Source organism: Chenopodium quinoa, unplaced genomic scaffold, assembly GCF_001683475.1.
Source record: "Chenopodium quinoa cultivar QQ74 unplaced genomic scaffold, ASM168347v1, whole genome shotgun sequence".
Classification (NCBI taxonomy): Eukaryota; Viridiplantae; Streptophyta; class Magnoliopsida; order Caryophyllales; family Amaranthaceae; genus Chenopodium; species Chenopodium quinoa.
In genome coordinates this window covers 543,965-562,122 of record NW_018743732.1, presented here as the reverse complement: position 1 = coordinate 562,122, position 18,158 = coordinate 543,965, and the positions used below count along the sequence as shown (strand labels likewise).

Below are 18,158 nucleotides of genomic sequence, written 5' to 3'. Positions count from 1 at the left end.
AAGAATCGACCTGGCTGAAAAATTAAGAATGGTAGGCAGACTATCTGGCAGTAGTAAAATTCAAACATATCTGAAGTTATATCAGTAATACAATTAAAAATGTGTCTTTTATTGTAAATTAGTTGATCCATAAAACCTGGATATCAAACATTAATACTTCGTATAATTTAGGTTGCTTTGGTATCAAAACATTCCTTTATTGATGGACAAGTTAAGCAACTGATATAAACTTAGAATTGTAGTATACTAAGAAGGGAAAGTTGACATATCAACAAGTATGCAAGATTTACAGTCTAACTTAAAGATCCGCTCAACTTTGAAAGTATGAAATCCCCTGGTTTCACAACTGACATGAAACCGCCGCTGTCAGTGAACTCCTCGAACAATTATTCTCGGGTTATATAACACTGCAACAGCAGAAGCCAGCATCACCACAATCAAAAAATGAGGACCTGTTTAGTGTTGCTCCCCTGTTTACCAAGCGCCTTATCCAGAGCAATATGAAAATCATTGAAAGGAACAAGTTCCATGCTGCAAGCAATAGATACAAACAGGAGTAAGATGCATATAATCTAGAACAAGTGCAATTAAGCAGGATTGAATATTCCTAAATTCTCCCAATCTTCTACACCGTATTAATAAATACCAAAATTAGATCATCCAAAATTATCCTAGGATTGCATACATTATTCCCAAAATAAACTATTGACAGAGTTACTATATCTGTTGATAACTTGACATGGGTCAAGTTGGGACTAGGGAATAATATCCAAATTAAGTTGGTTTTATCAAAGGATGACAAGCAAACTTCGGAATTATTCCTGTAAAATTCTCAGACAATTCATTTGCTCCTCGTAATAGCAGATAGCATATATAATTTCACATTCAAAAACATTGAAATTTTATAACGTATATAATTCTGCAAAAGAAAACTTACTCATATTTTATCTTTCCATCACGCATCAGACCTAAAAGTTGATCAATCATATCCCTGCATTCATCAGCTTTATCTGAACTCATCCACTTCTGAAGCCAGAAGCCCCTCAAAGAAAGATCCTAGAAATCCATGGAACAAAGGATATCATCAGCTAACAATATACCACACATCGTATTAGGAACTCAACACTGGTGACAAGGTGCATGATTAGCAGTTACTACCTCTATTTCATATTATTTGCAACAAATGAGTTTGCACATACTCCTTGGCAAAATTTGTTCATGAGTGTTAAATGGAGAGAGAAAGATAAGAGATGCATGTGATGAGGAGAGAGAGATAGAGAGAAATAACAACTTGAAAGAAAACATTTGTTGTAAATATGAAACATCCATTTTTGACAAATGTATCCATTTTTTACAAATGTTGCAAATAATATGAAACGGAGGTAGTATTAGCAACAACAAATGTCATTTAAAAAAAAAAAAAAAAAATCATTGGCAAACAGCAAAGATCAATGAAAACTAGTTAAATACAGATGATTCATTCAGAGAGACTGTATACTTCATACAATCACCTAACCAACAAAATTGGATCCTCACTTCTCACAACTGTCTCTGTGATGCACCACAACATAATAACCACAAATATACCTTGAAGATGAACGATGAAGTAGACACAGTAACAGGCTTTTTAGACATTCCGCCATATGTCACCATAGTTCCTCCACTCCTGCCAAATAGAAAATGTTGTAAATATCATCATAAGAGCAGAGAGGCATAACATTACAAAGAAGCAAGTTGAATATCAAAACCTCAAAAATTTGAGAACCAAAGTAGCAGCATTTCCACCAACACAATTAAAACCCAATGCTGGTTCAGGCAAAGATCCCTAGAAAGTTCAGATTTTTATAATTAACAAGCAAATATAATAGATGAAGAAGATCTTCAAACAGACACGGATGAGGATCCAGTGACCATACAGACATTTTGATAGTGTAATAAGTTACCAGCAAATCCTTCACTTTTTTCACTTCCAATTGGCTTTCGGTAAATACTTCATCTGCCCCAAGTTTCTTGAGATTTTCCTTTACTTCATCTGCCCCAGCCCTGAAGCAAGTGAAAGACTCATGAAATTCAAACCAAATAGCATCAAATCAACACAGATCAATCTTTCTCACTAGCACCTGTCCCTAATAATGTTGATGCTATGGACACCTTGAATTCGTGCAAGCTGAATGATGCACTGCCCGACCATGCTTGTTGCTCCATTTTGCACAATTGCATCACCTGTTGAAAATTTAGCAAGATAAATAAAGTACTACTAATTAGGAAAGTGAATAAACTGCAGGTATTAATCATCACTAATTATATCCAAGGCTGCAGAGCTGCATACATCTAAACCATCCTAGACAAGTGACAAAGATTATATAATTACTTAGTGGTAGTTAAAATGCAAGAAAGATAAAAGGTCAGGTTACCTGAATTCAGTTGGACAAAGTCTTTAAGCATTCTAAATGCAGTCAAAGGATTGACAGTGACTGTGGCAGCATATTCCATAGGTGTGTCTTTGTTAATTTTGTGCCAGACACTCTGCTCTTGTACGATATAGGATTGCCATGTTCCTGAGTAAAGCAACAAATGCAGCATAAGCTAAATGCCCCACAACGGATTAGCATGGGAAAACAAATTCAATTAGCTAATTACACTTTCTCCCTCGGCATTGCAAGAACGATCAGGTATGACCACTTGACTAATAATCCTAGATTCATAATGCTCTAGTAGTTTTCATCTCCTCAAATGCTTTCCAATATTAACATATCAATATAATATACGCCTATTCTTAATTGCATAATTAAATCATGTTGGAAAAGCACCTTGATCATGGATCATATCAAGATAAAGAATGTTATTAGCAAACTATTGAGCAACTAACAATGTCATTATTCAGATCCTCATGATGCTAGGTCCATTGCAAACACGAATTCCAGGATAAGACGGGTGTATACAATATGATTAACATTCTCATTAGACGTTGCCTTATACGAAGTATCTGTTTGTGCAAAATTCACTCATAAAAGTCCAACTCATATCATAAAAAAGTCCTACACTCGTCTTAACTTAATCTACTGCAATGCAAACCATGAAATGCAAATTAAAACAATGATAATGTGTTTAAGTTTGAAAGTTGAATACCAAAGGAAGGGGGAGAAGGAATAACCCAATCACCAGGGGAAAGACCCTTAACACCAGACCCGACCGCGTAAACCTCTCCAACACCTTCATAGCCTCCAACTGCCGGCGGCACAGGCCTCACTGGATAAACCCCTGTATCAAACAATTGCACAAAAATCTCATTCAAAACCCTAAAATAACCAAAACAAAACCAATCAAAATTCACAAAATTGCATCTCAATATAATGCAGCAAAAATTTATATACCTTCAATTCGATTAATATCAGAAGGATTGATGGGAGCAGCAAGCATTTTAACACAAACATCATTTGCTTTGATTTCAACCGGCGGAAATTCCACTATTCTGCAAATTAAAACCCTAGAAAAGTTAACGAGATGAATTGAGAAAGTGTAATGTAATGAGGAGAGAGAAAGAGAGAGAAGGTGGGACCTGGTGAGTTGGTCAGGTGGGCCATGCTGATCGTAAACCACCGCCATTGACGGCGGAGACATGATCGCCGCTGAGAAAGCGCGGACATAATTCCGACGAAGAGGAAGTTGGCGTGAACCAAAGTGAAACGACGCAGTTTTGTAAGCTGATCTTAGAGCAAGTAGCTTCATTGCCGCCATTTTTCTTCACCTTTTTACTGCAAAGCTGGATTGCTGGAGTATAGCACTATAGCTCTAGAAGACACAAGACTTATCAGTAAGACGACACGGTGTCGTTTTTCTTTTTTTGTTTTTTGACAATGGATAACGGTGTCGTTTTTCTTACAAGGGAAAAGTGAGATTTGATTAATGTTAGTCGATTTAAATCATTTTGTAATTTAAGACTTTGTTGTTGTTGTTAAAAGGTAAGAAAATAATAATGGAGGTGTTTTGGCAAATGACTTTTTGATGGCTTTTATTATCAGTTTTTGGTTTTTGACTTTTTATCTTGGTCAAACAGCTAAAAAAAGTGTTTGATAAATGACTTTTTTTGCTAGCTGAAAAGCCGGCTTTCCGCCAAAAAAAAAAAAAAAGAAAAGGCATTTTCCTTTCCAACTTTTAAATTACTTTCATATCCTTTTTTTTTTTTGCTAATAATTAATAATTTTATTATTATTATTATGGATTATAAAAATTATGTATATTACATAGATAATAAAATACACCAATGTCCTTATAGGTCATTTTCATGTAAAACAACCAGCATTTAACACCCAATTTATTAATATAAAATTTTACGTAGTACAAATTAATTCACTTACTATACTCATACTTGGCACTCTTTTTCTCTCACCTTTAATCGATATCTCTTTAACATTTTTATTTTTGTACTCCATGTATAAAGAAATAGCCTAAGTGTTTTATCTCTTTACTTGCCTAAAACTGTTATGCCAAATTGCAAGTGTTGCAAATAAATGTTGAACTAGTATATATATTTTGAGATGATGATGGACCAATACGATAATAGGTGGTCAAAATGATACACGCACGGGTGATTAATATCAACGGAATAATAGCTGGCCGGATTGGGGTGATAGGGATGGTGGTGGGGAGGGGGATGGTTGGTGATGTGATTGGAGGTACTAAACGATGAGAAGATAAAAGGAGAGGAGGGCAAAATGATCAATTTCATTTTTCGTAATACAATAGTGTGATTGTATTACGTAATTAATATTCTCATCTAACAATTCACAATTTTGTCTCACCCCAACTATTTCATAATTTCAATATATTGTCATATGTTGAATTATGTGAAAATTAAATCCCCTTATCATAACAAGATAAGTGGAAATAAAAATCATTCAAGAGTGTCAAAATAAGGAAAAACAAAAGAGAAATACAAGCTTGAAATATCCCACAAATCCACAATATAGATTTGAGAATAAAATTGGAATATATATAGAAGCTTGTTTTATTACAAAGAGGTCACATCATTGGTGTGACCACTATTTAAGCATTAAAATGGTCGGCGGCCGGCGGCCATTCTATACCACCGATGGCCACTATTATTTGACATCGGCAAGCATTTGACTATAATTTTACACAATTAATTACTTGTATTTTCTTAATTGGTGGTCCTCATTTCTGTTCGATTTCTTGAAAAATGCATATTATTGGTTTGGGCCCACAAAACAATATGAACCTAGGTTGGTGAATGTTTCACTTGGGAACTTTGACCCCTACATTTTTATTATTTGTATATACTGTATGTCTATATGATCATAAATCTATGCCTAGGCCCATTTTTTTCTTTTTATTTTTTTTTAAAACAAAAATTAATATGATTTCTTTCAATAGTATTTTTAATTTTTTTTTTTTTTAATAAGAAAAAGTAAACAAGAAGTTAGGATAGTTTTCTCTAAAAACTATACCTTAACTTCTTCAAAAAATACTATACCCTAACTTATTTTCGATAGTATTTTCATACAACAAAGTTGATTAATTCCTTCACCATAAACTATCACTGCATATGTAATTTGGTTATGCAAGATGTCCTATGTCACAGTTCTTATACTTTGAGAGTATTCCTAGAATCCTAGGTTCTTAAGGAATAGCCGAGTAAGGATCATTATATATTTATATTTACATTCACTGCTCATAAAAAACACTATAGTAAGATCTTGACTAATGTTTGTGAAACTAAATACTTGCTTAGCTCCATTTCTACTTTTTGCACTATTTATATGTCCTACTTTGATTAATGTTTGTGATTTATACATAAGAAAAAAAAAAATATAGTCTTGTGGGTACTTGTTGGAATCGTCTCAATAAATAGATTATTAATTTTCAATTGTTAGAATTTATACTTAATGATAATTAAAGATATTATTGATCAAATATCAGCATTGGCATACGTGCCCAAGAGAAATGGAACAAGTAGTTAAAAACGGAGGGAGTACAAACTATTAGTAAGATCACCATTACGAATACTTTGTATATATACAAAATACTTCGTATTTGATTTGGTTTCTTTTTATAAGTGTGTTTTCTTAAAATGGAGCCCTTGGTTTTGTTGGTAGTATAGGGCCTCCAAAATGTTTAAGAAAACCTTAGTTTCATTTTGACCGGGTATGAAATATATTAGTAAGAGTTAGCTTGGAAGACTACATTATTATTAACTTTATACGGATTAAAAATTAAGACAATGTGACAACTAATGGTGAACAAATTACAATTTCATATTGTATATTTTATAGTACTCATAAAAGTTCATCAAAAAATATCTTAAACACGATTCAATTAACTTGTTTTTCAACTCTGATAATAATGATAGAAATCAACTATGAAAGCCAATAAAGTTATTAAACTAACGTTTTAATTTGGATGATGAACTAATTAATGAGAATTATTTAGCATTCCAATCGATTTGCAACAATCAAAACCCATTAGAAAGCATGAGTTGCATGCTGATTTCAGCTTAGCTTGTCCCTTTTACAAATACAACATGTGTACGAATATGACAAAGGTATATTCAAAAATCGATCAATGCCTTATAAAGTTATCCACCATTTATTTGATTCTAACGAATTTACACATTGACAGATTGACTATTATATGCTTCACCACTAATCCTGAGATAATGATACAAAGATTAATTAAATTATCATTGATTAATGTCACTTCTAGCTAATGTTACATACTATTTCTTGCTTATGTGTGTGCATCACAAAACTGAAAAAACGGCCGACCAATTTTTTCAGTGGCAAACTTTAATTAGTTATTAGCTCAACTAATCCTAAGTTTGTCATGAGAAATTACATGATAGGAGTATGAGTCATTTCTAAAGCTGTCGACATTCGACACGTGTAAAGTGGAGTGAGATAATGTTATGATCAATGAATCTAAACCGTCCATATGTTGAAACCTTGGAATATAATTTTTAGATTCCTTATTAAACTTTATTTCACGCAAAGTAAAATTAATTAATTGATTAGGGTATGTACTTTATAATAGCATGAGCTCGGCAATCTGCATGGTAATATTATTATAGAAAATAAATGGTGAATGGTTATTGACACATGGCAAAATTAGGTGGTCGAAAAATTGGGGTTTTAGTTTAAATAGCTTAAATTTGTTTGAGTTGTTTCTTTCCAAACAAATCTAATAATCCGTAGCTTACAAGTTAGTGCACGATTGTTTGAGGGCTAATTGGTTAACCACGCCTATTGGATTTGATAAGGATTCTTTTAGTTTTCATTCGGTTTGTGACTTTAATTTAAGGGAAAAATAAATTTAATAAATGGGGCATTTACTTATGTTAGTTACGTGGTTGTTTAGTCATACGTAGGAAATATCACAACTAGTGATGAAGTTGAAATTTTCAAAAAGTTTTCACCTACATTGACATTTTAAAAACTAGAGGCTGTTAAACAATTTAGTCAAGTGAACATTTCTTATTTACATTTTATGTCAACCAAATCCAAAAAAATAATGGATTATTATTATTATTAGGCAAAAGCTAACAAGCGTCCCCGAAGCGTTAGATAAGAGTATTAAAAGCAGAAATATTAGAATAAAACTAACATTAATTACACCGAATGACACGTGATTTTGTCATGCATTCATAACTTAATGCATTCATAACTTATTACTATTTTAAGCAATATATTCATTAGTTACCTAACGCCCCGGGGCGCTCGTTAGCAAGATCCTTATTATTATTATTATTATTATTATTATTATTATTAAATTTAATACGTAATGTGTCATACTATTAGTTGATGGCGTATTAAGTTGGGGTTACCGAAAAACAATGAAGTTAGATTCAAAAGATAAAGATATTACTACAATAATGCATATATACATATATGATGCTTAACTAATTTATAACAATAAGGTTAGTGATTTCATTGATGGGGACACCTCTTCTTGGAAAGCCGGAAAGGTAAGGGAATGTTTCGAATGGGGTTCGGCTAAAGCAATTCTTTCAATGGAACTTTCGAGGGAAAGTGAGGATGATTTCCTATACTGGAAATACCATCCATCAGGTAGATATACTATTAAAACAGGATACTACTACCTGACAAAGGAACTTGGGTTAGAGAGCTCAACCTTCTTGGCAAGGGATCAAGACTTTGTCAAGCTGTTATGGAAAATGAAGTTACAACCAAAGTGGAAGCTCTTTCACGATGGGATAGCTGTCAAAGTAAATTTGGCTAAGAGGGGATTTCAAATTGATACAGTATGTGATCACTGTAGAGCTGGTAATGAGGATAGCCAACATCTGTTTAGGTTTTGCACTCAGGCAAAGGAAGTTTGGGACTCTGAACCTCTAAATATTTGCCTTGACTTTTACAGGTCTTTCTCTTTGAAAAGATGGATCCAACACTATATCCTGCTCTTCTATAGCGAGGATGGTAAGCATGGTACCCGTATTGCTTTGTTCATTGCGACGCTTTGGGGTTTGTGGAAATCAAGGAATGAGAGATGTTTCAAGGAAGTGGATGGGACGACGAGCCGAGTAAAAGAATTTATATACCGTGCAATGCAGGACCATGAAATCCTTATAAATCAAGACAGTTTAGCAGATGAATCGGAGGCAACAAGTAGGGATAGTTCAGACTTTCCACCGGGGTTCAATCATGTCCAATTAGGGAAAGAAAATGGGGGTTTTGATGATTTTGTCATGGAGACAGATGGTTCTTGGGATAAGAATACTACAAGGGAAGGGATAGGATGGGCGGTTAAGGTAAATAACAAAGGATATGCCCTTGAAGAGGGCGACAAACATGGGGTAGTAGCGTCAGTCATCCATTGTGAAGCATGGGCTTGTCCGGAAGCAATGAAATGGGCTCGTGCTAAGGGGAGACAGGGAATCCTAATCTTTTCGGACTCAGCTTCGTTGTTGAATAATCTACAGGATACGAAAAGGAGAAAGGTCTCGATTACTTGGATTATCAAGGAGTTAAGGAAGATAGGGACGGTGTTCCAGAGATGCACTATTTTAAAAGTTCCTAGAGAGCAAGTTCAAAGAGCTAATGACATTGCAAGACAATGCCGGGTTAATTTAACGAATTAGTACTAGTATTTTTGCTTTCCATTTGCTTTTGTCAAAAAAAAAAAAAAAAAAAAAAACTAATTTATAACAATAAGGTTACTTCTAATACCGATAATTTGAGTTAGTAATTAATCTATAAGTTTTAACAATGTTATCGATATACACAATTTGATAGATGAAGATCGATATTGAATATGTTAGTTGCACCAACAATTGAATGTGTGTAGCAAGTTGATCACACAAAAAGACTAGCTAAACAATCAATCATGAACATCAAGGATCTTTGTTTCTTAATCCATGCTATTTTCTTTCAAACATAACGGTATCCAAGTAAGAATAATTTCATCTTTGAGAGTTGACACCTAGTTTAAGAATAACATGATGTCTATGTATGTGAAAGTAGTCATCCACTATATCACAGAGATCAAATAGATTTTGTGTAATCCACGTCAACATGTCTTCAAAACCAATCTAATTACACAATTCAAAATAATTATTGTCTATATCCATATATATTTTTCAATTAATAGATTTTAAAAAACTGACCTTCAACATTTTTAAAAATCGATATTCAAGTTGATACTTAGTTTTAAATTTTAATATCATATGAGATATATATCGAATAAAAAAAATAAATCCAAACCATCTCATAATCAATATTCAAAATTAATAAAAATCAATTTCCAAATTGATATTCATTCTAGCTTTGAAAAAATAAAATCATACATGGATTGCATTGTACACATCATCTTACTCAGCACCACATCATACTATTTGATTTATAGGTAGACAAATAGTCATCAGAGAATTAAATTCAATAGATGCAAAAAAATTACAGCTGTTAAATGTGGAATACAGCTTGAAGGCAAAGAACATGAATATAAATTTACCGATCCAAAATTAAAAGCAATGAAAATGTGGATAACAGCTTCTTTATAACTATGTAAATGTTGGTCCAATTCCAACAACCCATCAGCTACAACCCTCACCTCACCGCGTTATTCAGGAATAGAGAGGTGGAGCTCACTACCCCAAACAGGGTTTTATTATTGTAATTACGCAGAACCATCCTTAACTGAATTTACTATTTTGCCCTTCCTTAATTCCAGTACGTGGCACGCAATGAGCGGCGCTACCAAACTCAACCGTGTGGCTTCTGTAGGACAACTCAGTCAAAGTGTCCAAATTTTAGATTTCTTTTTCTCAGGAAAAATGCAATTTTGATTAGAGAAACTATTGCGTGCAGATGACCACACGCAAATTTTCGTGCGACTGGCTTGGCCAATATGTTTTACTTGTTGGTTGATATGTTTTATTTGTTAGCTAATATGATTTTTGTGTTGGTTAATATTTTTTTTTTATTGGCTAATATATATATATTTTTTTTCCTTTTGTTGGCTGATACCAGACATCATTTGGCTTATATGTTTCTTTAGTTGACTGATATATTTATTTTGTTGGCTGATATGTATATTTTAATTGTTAGCTTATATGTTTCATTTCGTTGGCTGATATGTTTATTTTGTTGGTTTACCTGTTGCTTTTGTTGGCTGATATGTTTCATTTGTTGGCTGATATGTTTATTTTGTTGGCTTACCTGTTGCTTTTGTTGGCTGATATGTTTCATTTGTTGGCTGGTATGTTCCTTCGATTTGCTGATAAGTACCTTTTGTTGGCTTATATATTCATGGCTAATATATTCTTTTTGTTGACTGATATGTTTTTATTAATGTTTTTAATGTTGGCTGATATCAAACATGAATTGACTGATATGTTACTTGTATTGGCTGATGTATAAAGTATATACAAGTACAAACTGTTTTTATTTCATTCTCTCTCCTCTTTCCCCCTCTTCCTCTCTTTCTCTATCTTTGTTTCTCCATATCCCCAAATAAGAAATGAAACAAACAATTCCCCCAACTACCGCCCAATATATAGCCACCATCAAACCACCAACGTTGATCCTCAATTGCCGCCCAACCCTCGACCATTAGTGTTCACAACATCGCACCACCTCCAACCGAAACCACCACCAAAGGCGTCGGTGGCCATCGCGGCGATGACCGTAAGAAGGCCGTCCTTTAATCCGTCAAAGCCGACCTTCAATTCCCCGTCGGTCAAATCAATTGTTTCCTCAAAAACGGCTGTTACGCTCAACGTCTTAGCTCCGCTTCCCCCGTTTACCTCGTTGTTGTCCTTGAATACCTTGCTGCTGAGGTACATTCAAATATTTTCTCCCTTTTACAGATTTTTTTGGAATTTTTTTTTTTTTTTTTTTGGGGGGGGGTGTTGAATTTGAAATGGTGGTTGAAACTGTTGGTTTTAGGTGTTGGAGTTAGCAGGGAATGGAGGTTTAAGGTTGAATCTGAAATGAAGGATCAATTCCTCAGTGCCACTACCTTCTCGCTGCACAAACACTTGGATGCGAGTGCCCGCACCCAATAGTTTGTGTTTTGATTATTATTATATTTATACAAAATTGGTTACATCCTCATTAAATGACAAAAGTGACTTTTTTTCAAAGCGTGATAGATATTAACCACTTAATATATTTCATAAAATTAATTTCTTGATTTATTTTTGGAATGCAGAAAATATTTACAAAGTATGTCAGAAATGTATCATATTTCAGTCTATTCATAAAATAGTTTTTTTTATAGGATAAATAAGACACGAATGTTTGGAAGAACACATAGTAAATTAATTTTTAAAAATATATAGACTTTAAGTATTCACACCAAATGCAATTTCTTTTAATTATAATGTAACATTTTTAATTTGTGTGGAGAAAAGTCCGTTACAACACTTAATAATAGATGCTTTTTCATACTTGTTTTATTCACATACTTTTCATTTTGTTTTTTAGTCGAATCTATCAAGAGTCGTGGTAATCTTTTTTTGAAAGTAAATTTGTGGTAAATTTTATTCAAGTAATTCTTATTTTTTTTTCACAATTTATTTTCCTAAAAGAATATAGGGAATAAAATACATATTTTATACAATGTTGCGCACTTACGCTATAATTTTGTATTAACTAATTACGAAATATTACGTGATTATTAAGTGGAAAAAAAACCAATAGGAGTTTTAAAAATGATAACCATTTCAAAATTTGAAAATGTGTTTACATTATTACCCCCTAAATATAAATATTTTTATGTTTCAAAAATGAAATATTTGTCTACTGTACATTACCAAACCCCAACACTCTCTGCCTTGTCTCACACCCAAAAATTAAAAGCAAAAACAAAAATAAAAAAGGAATGCAAAACACAGATAATAAAAAGAAAAGGAGAGAGAGTAAAAGAAGAGAAAGAGAAAAATTGTCAATTTATTTTTTTCATTTTTGAAGAAGTGAAGAGGGGCGGGTGCTTTGCTTGTTGTTAGTCACCCTCCTCTAAATTTTTTCCCCAAATTTTTCTCATAATTTTTTGATTGGGTTGTTTGTTTTTTGTAAATTTGACAATAGAACAGAGAAACAAAGAACAAAGGATGAAGAAGATGGGTTGTTTTTGTGGGTGTTCTGGAAATTCAAACAAGAAAAAGCGATCAGAAAACCCTAATCATAATCATAAAGATTTTGTCAATTCTAATTTTAAGAATAAAGCCCAGGATCGTACATCTTCTACTGCAGGTAATCAAACTTTCCCAAATGAATAATTAAGAAATTTTCTGGGTTTTTGAGTTTATGTTTAATTTTCTGGGTTACATTGATTAATTTCGTTGAATTTTGATCATTTAATTTGAACCCACCTTTTCTTTTCATCTGAATTCACATCAATTGTACTTCAATCAACTGAAATGGGTTTTAATTTTGGGTTAATCTCATCCTTAATTACAGGGGAATTTGGTGCTGTATACTTTTTATTAATATGTTGATTCATGTTAATTTTCTGCAAATGTAACAAAACAAATTCACTTTTCATTTTCGAAATTTAAAATTTTCAAATTTTTTTTCTTGTATATGAATAGTTGGGTGGTTGAATTTAATTAATTTTCTGAGTTTGTATTATTTAATTCTGGGTTTGTTCATGTTTATAAAAATCTGATGTTGATTTTTGTACTTCATCATGCATGCTTAATTCTTTCATGATGATTGTCATGTCAATACGTAGTCTCTCATGCCCATATTCTTACAGTTTTATACGTCTCTTATTGCTCATTTGTTTGACTTTTACCCTTTCAATTTATCATTACTCTTTTTACTGAATTATTAGGCTATAATAATTAACTTGAAGAATTTTTCACTTTTCATTTTTTTTTTAATGCATGTTAAATTTCACACTATTTGGTATCATTGTCTAGTAGTACTTAGTTTTGATGTGGTTTATAGACGAATCAGCTGCTAAGCAACAATTGAACTCCAGGAGGGATGTTAATGCAAGGAAGGAGGAGGCTAGGGAAGTGGTTATTCCATCTTCGGATGCTAGACCGACGGATGGTAGGGTGTCGGGTGTGACAGATGTTACCGTCGAAGGTGACCCTAGTAGGTCCAAGGCACGGACGTTTACATACCAAGAGCTCGTGGATGCAACCGATAATTTTCGATCAGGCTTCCTAGGCGAGGGTGGCTTTGGCAAAGTCTATAAAGGGAAATTATTGGATACTAGTGAGGTCGCTTTGTTAATCTTGTTCTTTGTATTATGTTAGATGTTAATTTTTTGTATTTATTTTAGCTCTGATTCATTTTGAATATACTTTCTGCTGTTTACCCTGGTCATATGCCAGAAATGGCAGATGATGGTAGTTTCTAGGAGTAACATATGCCTTTTCTGATACAGGTGGTTGCCATCAAGCAACTTGATCGTAATGGAGTACAGGGTATCAGAGAATTTGTTGTTGAAGTGTTGACACTTAGTCTAGCTGATCACCCTAATCTTGTGAAATTAATTGGGTACTGTGCTGAGGGTGATCAGAGGCTGTTGGTGTATGAGTACATGCCACTAGGATCCTTGGAAAGCCATCTACACGGTACATAGGCGTCTCAGTGTGTTTTTTGCTACAATTAGACCTACTCTTGAGATTTTGTTTCATATCCTAATGGATTATTTGTATTTGCTTTGATAATGATTCCCGCAGACCTCCGAAATAAACAGAAGGCTCTTGATTGGAACACAAGGATGAAGATAGCTGCTGGAGCAGCTAGGGGCTTAGAGTATTTGCATGACAAGATGAAGCCACCTGTAATATACCGTGATTTGAAATGCTCAAATATCTTGCTTGGTGAGGGCTATCATGCTAAACTATCGGATTTTGGGTTGGCCAAAGTGGGTCCAGTTGGTGACAATACTCATGTCTCGACTCGGGTGATGGGTACATATGGTTATTGTGCACCAGATTATGCAATGACGGGTCAGCTGACTTTTAAATCAGATATATACAGTTTTGGTGTTGTTTTATTGGAGCTTATCACAGGAAGAAAAGCAATTGATAACACAAAAGACGGCCGTGAACAGAATCTGGTTGCTTGGGTAAGAATTGCTGTTCCATCTGTTGGATTGGTCTATTTTTACTTGAGCCTTTTATGACATTCATGTGATTTTCTTTTTGTTTATGTGATTCATGTGATTGGTCTGAAATATTAGCTTCTTGCAAACTTTAGTTGCATCTGATTTGGTTGGATCCAGGTTTTTACGTATAAAACCTTAGTCTAAATTGGTTGATTATATATACATCAGCTTACTCATGAGGTTCCATATCTGAGAGACAGAGAGCAAAGTTAATGATTATGATTAAAATCTTAGTCCAGATTTTTTTTGCTTACTAAATATGGAAAGTAATTATTAGAAGTTCCATGTCCTTTAGAGGTTGAAACCTCTGATGCTTTCCTTTAAATCCATGTAATTATTGTGCATGATTTTTTTCCATGTCAGGGTCTTGCCTTTACTGTCCAATTATATGTGTTGTTTGAATCCAAGCTTTATCTCAAACTATATGGGCTGATATTATTTGTCTGATGCAATATGGAAATTACAATCAAGCTTTGATAAATTGTCTTGAAATTTTGTGCATCTCTAGTAATTAGGTTGTATATTTACTATTTTAGGTCACATGGCTGCTGCACTGAAGTTCTATTCGTAAGGTGCTTAAAAGCTTATCTGCTTCCCTACTGTGCATGATTCTAGGAAATTTTGGAAAATCTTCTCTGTTGCTTAGTCAATACTCAATATCTATCTCTTTATTGTTGTTCGTAAGGTGCTTTAGGAATTGTTGTTTGTTTTTTTTGAAATACCGGTGTGCCATGATAATGCCCTGTTGCAGACTTTCTAAGATCAGCTTTACTATACAAGGAGTGAGATCACTCTTCTAAGTTAATATTGTTGTCACTGCTTTATATCTGGCCTGGACTTAGTGCTTCAAGTTGGCTAACTTTTTCTAAATTGCTTGCAGGCAAGACCATTGTTCAAAGACAGAAGGAAATTCTCTCAAATGGCAGACCCAGCACTTCAAGGCCAATATCCCTCAAGAGGATTGTATCAAGCTCTTGCAATCGCTGCAATGTGTGTTCAAGAGCAACCTACTACAAGGCCTTTCGTAGCTGATGTGGTCACAGCTTTAAATTACCTTGCTTCTCAGAAGTATGATCCTGAGACGCATACTCCCCACCATCGAAGAACCCCATCTTCCTCCAACAATAAAAAAGATTATCGTGATAGTAAGAAGCCTGAAGCTGAAGACAGCCGAAGTGAGAATGATTCAGAAGACTAGATGGAATATTCAAATGAAGTATATCCAGTATAGTTCTTGCATATTGAAAGATTTTTATTTTTTTTGATATTGTTCATACGAGTGGGCGCTCTGTTATCGAATTTTGTAACGCTCAGATAACAGGTGTGACTTCAACCATATTGACAGGACCGGAGTTTCTCCACCTCTTCCGCTCTGCTGTGTACATGTTTGACGTGGATCGTTCTTTTTCTCTTCTGTTTTTTGTATGTAAGAATTAAGATGCCTATACTGTAGTTCTTACATCAATAATAATGATTGTAGTTCTTACATCATGTTCCTCTGTTTTGTCATCTGAAGTCCAGTACTGGATCAAACGTCCCATCTAGTAACTAGTTCTTCCTGATATTGGCATCTGCATATGTAAGTGAATGCTGATTTGAATAATAGGTGATGGAGTATAAGACGGGATCCAGAATACTGTAATATGGAGTAGTATATAAGTTGGAGCAGTAATGCAGTTTGAAGGGTTGCGACCCCTTACATGTTCAGATTCATGAGAAGGATGGTAATTGCGGAAGTTTTTGTACTGTAATTGTGGAAGTTTTTTGCATTGTAAATTTGTAACTGAAAGTTATGGATGGTAATTGCGAAGTTTTTTGCACTGTAATTGTGGAAGGTTTTTGCATCATCATTGAAAGTTCTCAGGAGTGATGTTTGTTGTATACTTGCCGTGTACCAGGTTCTGGTAAGACGTCAATTTTTCTGCATACATGCCGCGTACTAGGTTTTGATTTTCGCTTAAAATATCTAAGGACAGAGGTCTCCATAATTTTAGGCTTATTAACTTTTTTTTTTTTTAATTTTTTTTTTAAGAAAAACGGTAAGTGCATTAATTAATGGAAAGACAGTCCATCAATACACACGGGGAAACTTCATCCGGAACGAAATTTTCCCAAAACTGTTACGACTATAAGGCATTTACCGAGCTAAGTGGTGGGCTACACAATTCCCATCACGCTTTACATGAGACCAAACTATGGAAGAGAAATCCGAACTAGCATAAATAATATCTTCTAGGATACCATCAACCGCCGCAAGTGAGAAGGACTGCTTCTTTAGCTTTGATACCAGCAATAGGGAATCTGCCTCAAGGATCACATCCTCGCAACCTTGCTCCTTAGCCTTCCTAATACCAAACAACATTGCCTTACATTCTGCAACCAGAGGCTCCCACCGTGCTCTAGTCCTCCTGACAGCTGAAAAGAGTACACGACCCCTACAGTCACGAGCAATGGCACCCAAACCTACCCAGCCTTCATCAAAGAGTGCCGCATCCACATTAACCTTCACTGAACCAAGAGGGGGGGGGGCACCCAGGCCGATCTGCCAGCAGGCTCAAAGGGGGAGGATATGCCCCCATAAATCTTCTCGACATAGTCACCAAAGTCAGCCACCAGCCTGCTGTGTCTGAGGAGAAGAACCTCATCCAAAACCCACACATTCTCAAGACTAGGGGTGAGCAAAGATCCAGGGTACCCGGTATCGGACCCGGAACCGGTTAAGACCCGCTGGGTCCGGACCCAGAATTGGTCTCACCGGTTCCGGGACCGGGTCCAAAATTTCGGACCCGGTTGTAACCGGTTCCGGTTTCAAATCCTAAAATTTTGGACCCGGTACCTAGTACGTGGATTGTTTTTGTTTTTAAGAAACTAAAGAGTTATGTACAACCCCATTTTTTTTCTAACCCAATTGCTTATAAAACACTCAACCCACTATCAAACAAAATCCTAGAACTTCTAGATTTTTCTCTCCGCTCTACTATACCGGTTACCCAACATATATTGTACAAAATATATTTAAAAAAACAAAAATATTTTGAACGTAACTAATTAGTAAAAAAAATATTAATATTTAATATAATTAAAATAGCTTAATGTATATAAAAATATAAGTATTAAACGCTAAAAGTAAAAATACACCAAAAAAAATATTATAATTTGTATTATATTTCAACACTTATATATATAAGTGGGTACCCGGAATCGGAATCGGAACCGGTACCCGGTGGAACCAATTCCAATTCCTAAATTTTAGGACCCGGTTGTACCGGTTCCAATTCCGGCTCCAAATTTTAGGACCCGGTCCCAACCAATTCCGGGTCCGGATCTTAAAATTTTGACCGGGTACCCGGTTTGCTCACCCCTACTCAAGACCCATTTGTTGCGACAAAACCAGATGAACCACATGAGGAACAAGCTCTTTTGGTAGACCTCTGCCGTGAGATTTTTTGCCCAGCCAAGTAATACTTCGCCAAAAGAATCTGATGAGACCAAATTCAGAGCTTCCTGGCAACCACTTCTCAGCCATAGTTGATGCGAGCTAGAGCATAAGATTG

At 34.6% G+C, this 18,158-nt stretch overlaps 3 protein-coding genes across 5 annotated transcripts; 2 read left to right on the top strand and 1 right to left on the bottom strand.

Annotated features, from left to right (window-relative positions):
- Nucleotides 1-70: 70 nt before the first annotated feature.
- On the bottom strand, nucleotides 71-4,004 carry LOC110684675 (enoyl-[acyl-carrier-protein] reductase, mitochondrial-like). The gene is made up of 10 exons (XM_021861112.1): nucleotides 3,560-4,004; nucleotides 3,375-3,472; nucleotides 3,130-3,261; nucleotides 2,415-2,558; nucleotides 2,121-2,223; nucleotides 1,944-2,043; nucleotides 1,749-1,825; nucleotides 1,588-1,666; nucleotides 938-1,056; nucleotides 71-531 (listed from the first exon to the last, which is right to left on the bottom strand). The coding sequence occupies exons 1-10, from the start codon at nucleotides 3,736-3,738 to the stop codon at nucleotides 438-440; spliced, it is 1,125 nt and encodes a 374-aa protein (XP_021716804.1). The 5' UTR covers nucleotides 3,739-4,004; the 3' UTR covers nucleotides 71-437.
- Nucleotides 4,005-8,026: 4,022 nt separating this feature from the next.
- LOC110684696 lies at nucleotides 8,027-9,115 on the top strand. Its single transcript, XM_021861136.1, has one exon. The coding sequence runs from the start codon at nucleotides 8,027-8,029 to the stop codon at nucleotides 9,113-9,115; it is 1,089 nt and encodes a 362-aa protein (XP_021716828.1).
- A 1,541-nt stretch (nucleotides 9,116-10,656) lies between these two features.
- On the top strand, nucleotides 10,657-16,430 carry LOC110684672 (probable serine/threonine-protein kinase PBL7). Of its 3 annotated transcripts, none has more exons than XM_021861110.1 (6): nucleotides 10,657-11,311; nucleotides 12,569-12,728; nucleotides 13,428-13,708; nucleotides 13,876-14,065; nucleotides 14,174-14,565; nucleotides 15,485-16,430. In XM_021861110.1, exons 2-6 carry the CDS (start codon nucleotides 12,587-12,589, stop codon nucleotides 15,800-15,802), a joined length of 1,323 nt encoding a protein of 440 aa, XP_021716802.1. In that variant the 5' UTR covers nucleotides 10,657-11,311; nucleotides 12,569-12,586; the 3' UTR covers nucleotides 15,803-16,430. The 3 variants fall into 3 exon arrangements, with proteins under 3 accessions (XP_021716802.1, XP_021716801.1, XP_021716800.1); XM_021861109.1 differs by having other exon boundaries at nucleotides 12,564-12,728; XM_021861108.1 differs by lacking the exon at nucleotides 10,657-11,311 and having other exon boundaries at nucleotides 12,040-12,728.
- Nucleotides 16,431-18,158: the final 1,728 nt, after the last annotated feature.